This window comes from Phalangium opilio, unplaced genomic scaffold (assembly GCF_054372755.1).
Source record: "Phalangium opilio isolate 3A_F unplaced genomic scaffold, DU_Popi_V2 ptg000088l_1, whole genome shotgun sequence".
NCBI classification, from domain to species: Eukaryota; Metazoa; Arthropoda; class Arachnida; order Opiliones; family Phalangiidae; genus Phalangium; species Phalangium opilio.
The window spans coordinates 4,323,255-4,330,265 of record NW_028324193.1 but is presented as its reverse complement, the minus strand read 5'-3'; the positions used below and the strand labels follow the sequence as shown (position 1 = coordinate 4,330,265).

The window sequence follows — 7,011 nt, the reverse complement described above, 5'->3', positions numbered from 1 at the left end:
ACGACAGGTTTCAAATACCAGATTTTAGAAACCACCTATGGCAGGTAATCAAATCTCGGATATTAGAAGCCACCAACGGCTGATGATCAAATCCCAGATATTAGAAGCCACCAACGGCAGGTGATAAAATCTCAGATATTAGAAGCCACCAACGGCAGGTGATCAAATCTCAGATATTAGCAGCCCCCAACGGCAGGTTTCAAATACCAGATATTAGAAGCTATTTTCTTAAGCTGAATTTCTTTCAGTTTATTTTAAAGGGATAGGTTTAAGTTTAAAGGACTAGTATTATCTTTATAGTGTTAATTTAAGGCATTTCGTTATTAATTTAAAGATCAATCGAAAATTTAATTTGATTTTCGAGAAAAGATGGTTATACTTTTTGCGACAATATTTTGGCCGGTAACTGCTGAGGATCGCCGATAAGTATCAACTTTGATATCGGATACTGTAATGGCAGTAAAATGTCTGGTTCGCAGCACTGCGCAGCTTCGTCAACTATCCAAGCGGTGAATTTTAACTGAGGTTTGGCGTTAGGTCCAAAAACGCCGATAATGTTCCAATGAACCACCTCCAGCATGGCCGTCGAGAGAGAAGGTCAATTCAGTCCATTTTCCCGGGGCCCGTACCTCTCGGGGGCCCGGCCGGGTCTCGACCCTTGTTAATTCTAGAGGATAATGGTTGTGAAAATGAAAATATTGAACTTAAAAGAATGTTTTCTTCAACTGAGTGTTAAGGGACTGCAAAGTGGTCGGCGGACCGTTGAATTTGTTTCGAAAAAGTCACCCGACCCCCTCCCCCCACAATCATTGACGTCAGCAGCTGATGTAAAACGTGTCAAAAAGGAATTATTTCATGATTGTTAAGCGGTTCCTCACATCAGGTCAATCTCTCTTGTGATTGGTTGTGAGCCACCCCGATCCGGCGTTTACCCTGGCCCCACTTCCGAGAGTTCGAGACCCCCGCTGCGTTTGTTAGAACCAGCGATCGTACCAATAGCAAACGTACTGGAATTAGCCCTTTGCCGGATGAGAAAAATGCCTTAATACTGTTTTCTCCGAAGGGGGGGGGGGGGTTGTGACGTCAATAACGACTCTGCCATAAACCGGCACTATAGTTCTAAATTCAAATCCAAAAGACTAAACAGCAATGAATTTCGTGCAAGTCCCAGTTCGAGATAACGGAAGGTCTTATTTTATTGGCTTTACAAAGTATACTTCCTACGAATTAAGCAATATTTTGATCCTGGCGGAATTTCATGTTGACCTTTAAACAAATACACAGTTTACACTTACCGAACATAATTAAAAATGTGACCTCGTGTCATATTTCTAACATTTAATTTCCCATAAAGACAGCAGAGACACGGGGCTTATAACAAGCATATAAAAGGAATGAACATACAAAAAATGAATGAATGAATGAAATTGATTTTTATTGTGCATAAAAAACTATACAAGTAGTTCACTAGATTATAATAAAATGAATGAATGAGTGAAAAGGTTGTTTGTTGTGCGTAAAAAAACTAATTACATATTTCACTAGATTACACACAGTTGTATAAGTGTAGTTGGAATTAAGTAAATTAATAAGACATCAATTGGCACATTTTTAGAATCAGATGCTGGGGATGACGTCAAATATGAAATGAAATGAAATAGATTTTTAATGTCTATATAAAAAACTAAACATGTAGTTCACGAGAATATAGACAGACATCATAAATTAACAATACAATATTTACAGAAAATGCTTTTGTAGTTATATACATGAGAGAGAGATTAACAATGTACTAACGAATATTTTTGATCGGTACTGAAAATGTATCTATTGTATGGGAATATTTATTATACGTATTCTGAATGCGATTAATTGGATTAAGAACTTTCATAGGTACATAAAATGTCACGGTATGACGGAGAGAATTGGGAATTAATAAGTTAAGTTTTGCGACTAAGTCGCTTAATTTAATCTTATTATTAATTAATTTAGAAAGAAATTTAATATTGGTTATTTCAAGTAAGTGGGCTAAAGATGGAAGGCCAAGACTAATTAGTAACAATTGATAATCATAAGTGAGATTTCGCAAGAAGAACGTATGGGTGTATAATATAAATTTCCGTTGAACCGATTCTATTCTTTGTCGTAAATAGGAACTACAGCCACTCCATGCCAATGAACCGTAAACAAGTCGCGATCGTACTAGACTGAGGTAGAGCAGTTTAAAATGTTTTAACGATCTTAGAGACCGACATAGTTTTAAGGACACGCCTAGAGTTCGGCGACAGCGATTAACTGTAATCGTCACTTGCTCGCGAAAAAGCAAGGCACGATCAAAAATAACGCCTAGATCATTTACCTGAAATTTCTGGGGGATAGTTGTATTTGCAATGGTGTATGTATTGCAGATTTCTCTGCCCACTCTCCTCGTGAAGGTTACCTGAGTCGATTTGGTAGGGTTAATTGGCAAGTTATTGGCGTCACACCATGAAGCAATAGAGTGCAAATCACTTTGGAGTTTAGTGCAATCTTCGCGAGAGTTAATAGATTTACAGATTTTATGGTCATCCGCGAACGCGATTAGCATGGAGGATTTAACTGAATATTGTAGATCGTATATATATATGTTGAACAATAAAGGGCCCAAGGATGAACCCTGTGGTACACCGCATGTTATAGGGTAAGTAAAAGAGCTTAAGGCACCATTACATTTAATCATGTTTGTACGATCACTTAAGTATGAGCGAAACCACCCAATAAGTTCACTGCCTACCCCCAAGATTCGCATCTTATCCAGCAGATAAGGATGCGAAACACGGTCGAAAGCCTTAGCCAGGTCGAGATAGATGACGTCGACCTGGCCACGATTTTCCACCAATGGGGCCACGTAATTCATGAACACAGCATGATTCGTGTCCACACTCCTACCCGGCACAAAGCCATGTTGACTTTCAAAAGGAAATGCACTAAACCACTCTTGCAGTTTAGCATGTACGAGCATGTCAAATAATTTAGCAAGGGTGCATAAAAGGGAAATTGGACGATAATTTTTAACGTCGCATGCACAGCCCGATTTATAAATATGGGAAACCACCGCTTGTTTCCAAATAGTGGGAAAGACCTGTTTACTTATCGATAAGTTATAGATATGAGCAAGTATTGGCAGTAAAATGTCGCCGCAACCCTTAATAATAAAAGCCGGTATCCTATCTGTTCCTGTAGACAACTTATTGGGCAGCTTTAAGATTGCTTTGTAGATGTCATTTTGCGTGAAAGTAATTGAGGACAACGGGTGATGTTCAGTATTGGACGAATCATAAGTGTAACGATCATGGGAAGGCGTGCTATCAATTGAAATACGTGAGAAATGATCGCCGAAATTAGTGGCAAGTATGTCTGTGTCAGTAATCATTTCGTTATTAATCTTGAGGGAGATAAGATGCGTCTTATTCTTTATGTTCCCATTAACGAAACTCCAAAATTTCTTAGGGTGGGCCAATGCTTCCTCACAAACACGTTTACTCTCAATATTTCTGTCACACTTTGCAAATCGTCTAACTAAAGCCCTTTGTTTTTTATAATTTATAAAATCAGGTAGGAAAGCAGAACGCTTATATTTTCCAAAGTGGTACTTCTTTCTACGTATAGCAGTACGCAATTCAGAGGGATACCACTTAGGAAACGCAGACGAACTATTACCAATCTGCATAGGTATGGCAGCATCCATAGCGACTTTAAATAACGTGTTAATATGGTAGCGCAAAAATTAACATCCTGGGAATTTAAAATGGTCAGCCAATTGGAATCGCGCAAAGTGGTGTAGAGTTGGTAATATTTCCCTTTCGTGAACTTATAAAATTTTTCCGGCGTGTTAGGCTGAGGACATGACGGAATCACATACTCTACCAGAAAGGGAGGATGATAGGCATCCGGGGCAACAAATGGATCACACAAAGATGAAATATCTAAGTTATTAACATTCGCTAGGCATAGGTCCAAAATATTATCACAAGAGTTCTTTAACTCATTAAATTGCTTGAGGTTATAATAGTAACATATTTCAAATATGTGACGCGCCTTATTTACAGTAGGGGTGGTGCAGCCCAGAGTGTCGTGAGTCGCCCAGTGCACACCAGGTAAATTATAGTCACCAAGAAGCAATAAATTAGTATCCTGGTCTGGTAAGTCCTGGAGAAGTCGTTGCCTAAACGTGGAGTAATTAGCGTCATTGGCCGATGGGGGAAAATAGACCGCACCGATCAAGAGGGTCTCGTCGGAGCGCAACTTAACTTGCGCAAAGACGCATTCCGCGACGCCCTCAAGATCATGGCGCCTTATACTAACTAGTGACTTCTTAACGGCAATTAAGGCGCCACCACCCCGAACGTTTTTATATTCAAGATCCGGTCTATCTGCTCTATATACAATATAAGTATCAGGAAAATAGTTGGCATTAAAGTGTTCTTGGTTAAACCATGTCTCTGTTAAACATATAATGTCAAAGTCAAGAGAAATCGCATTATCCATAAATTCACTAGCCTTGGTTCTTAAGCCGCGGACGTTCTGGTAGGCAATCGACAATGTCATTATTGCTGGATCGTTGGAGACGACGGAGGGAGCTCACTACTGTGCTTGTACGCGTCACGGAGTGGCCCACCAAAGTCTGCGATTATACAATCCACAGGCCAGATATCAGGATCAGAGAGTCGGGAGAACTCATCTTCGTCTGAGCAGGTAACATAAAAAGAGGAGTGAGAGGCGTTGGGATTTTTCGGCCGCAGACGGACGCATATAGCCGACTGAATTCCCTTGTCCTCGACAAGTGTTTTACACAAGTCAGAAGAGAGCAGAGCGGGGTCGAGCCAGCTGACGAATAGGGCCTTGCGTTGTCGTTGAGGCTGTCTACTCGCAGTTTTTATTTTAGAGTTTACCGCTGAGCCCGATTTTGTTGGCTTGCGGACGCGCTGTTGTGGCTGAGATGTAGGTGGAAAAACCACGGACTGTGGGCGTGGTGGCCCCGAAGTTGCTGATGTAGAGGGTGGAAGCAATCCATGCATAGGGAAATGCGTGGCGGCTGCAGTTATTATAAATTGTAATAAAATATAATAAAATAAGACATCAATTAACACATTTTTAGAGTCAGATGCTGGGGATGACGTCAAATATAATAAAATGTAATAAAATATAATAAAATAATAAAATATAATAAAATATAATAAAATATAATAAAATATAATAAAATATAATAAAATATAATAAAATATAATAAAATCAAGTGTAACGTTCGTCGAAATAGTTTCAGATGACGACGGCAATGGAACAAGTAAAAACTCTTTTTCTTCAACGACGAATTTACATTCGAGGCATTTTTCGAACCATTCCGGTTTAAGGCATTTAATCTTTCATTTGATAGCGGCTTCGAATTTTTCACCAGTTGCCGTAGGTGTTAGTAAATGCGTGACGTCGCCCATTTTGAGTTGACCCGCGTACTGGCCGCCATTTTCTACAGTTCAAGCCCTGATTCGCTTACGACTTGGCAAGTCTATGTTCGAAACCGATATTTTAAGCCCGTGAAATAATGGAAATTCATGTTTTTTGTAGATTGCGTCATTGTGAGGTTTAGGTTGATCCGAATTATCAAGGGACATTTCGTCTAACCAAGATGGCAGCATAAGCTTGATATTATTCTTAACAGCAGCGTAATATTTTTCGGTTCCGGAGGTTTCTACATTGAGATTGATTTACAGTTAAAATTAGGGACTTAACGGGGTAAAATATTACAGTGTTAGAAACTTGGAACAGTTTGCAATTTAAAATTATCGGATCATCAAATTCCTAGCCGACTTGAAGGATGTACAACCCGTCAAGTAGGGGTGTGTACCCCCCCCCCCTTAGTTATACATTTTTCTAGGGGCCCGACCGATAGCCATTCCCGCGGGTCCGCAAAGTCTCTCGGCGGCCCTGACATCATACGAATGAAATGCTACTAAATCGCGAGGTTCCATGATATTGGGGCCTGGGATAAGGTCATGGGCGCTAAAAGGTTCAAGTGGGAAAATGGGCAATGCTGACGTAGAAGGAACCCTAAATTGTGCTGGCCTAAAAACTAGATCATGACTATGAACTAATTTAGCTTTGGTCACTCTATAAGCGCCTCTATCCCGTACCTATGCCTATATGTGTTAGGGTTGGTCCGTGCTTTCAATAAAGGATTTCAAACGTGTTTTAAAGCAAAAGCGTATAGAAACCATAAAGTGTAGTTCATTACCGCCTGGGCTGAACGTGTAAAAGTAGGAGCCCCTTCTCTATCGCGTTGCTCCGACCCCCTTCCTCGTTATGGTTTCTATACGCTTTTGTTTGAAGCATTTATTGAATTAACTAGTAGCATCGTCCGTTACATATTTCGCGTACATTAATATCTCCCGTCTTTATATATGGATAGATAAAAAGTTGATAGGCCTACACGATAATAAAATATAGCACCAATGATTTGGCCTACTGTCGATAAAATACAATTTGGTCTACAAAACACAACACTATATATGTCAGAGCTGTGCTAATTAATTAGTTAGCTAATTGAATTTCTAATTAATTAGCAACATTTACTAATTGAAAATGGTAATTGAATTTTAATTACCTTAGTTCTAATTGAGAAGTAATTCTAATTAATTAGTATGAATCGGAAAGGTAATTATCTAATTAAAATTTAATTAGATTTAGGATTAACTAATTAGCCAATTGGATTTCAATTATTCTTTTACGCCAATTTGTTGTAAAAAAATCGAGGAATTAACTCTTGATTCTTCTATTTGAATATGAAAAAGCCTTATTATATCGATGAGGAAACCTTAGTGCTACTCTAAATTTTTCAGCTCCTCAAATATGAGAGAATACTAGTACTAGTAGAAAATTTCGTAGTTCGCAACTGCCCCATTTCGAAATTTCGACTGTTTTACCTACTCGAATTAATAGTAGTGCGCATGTATTTACTACTCAGGAGTCCATTATAGG

At 39.1% G+C, this 7,011-nt stretch overlaps 1 protein-coding gene across 1 annotated transcript; it reads right to left on the bottom strand.

Moving 5' to 3' along the window:
* Positions 1–373: 373 nt before the first annotated feature.
* Positions 374–6,005, bottom strand: LOC149649468 (uncharacterized). Its single transcript, XM_089849462.1, has 6 exons — positions 5,921–6,005; positions 5,531–5,725; positions 4,087–4,481; positions 3,772–4,017; positions 2,360–3,703; positions 374–520 (listed from the first exon to the last, which is right to left on the bottom strand). Exons 1-6 carry the CDS (start codon positions 6,003–6,005, stop codon positions 374–376), a joined length of 2,412 nt encoding a protein of 803 aa, XP_089705588.1.
* Positions 6,006–7,011: the final 1,006 nt, after the last annotated feature.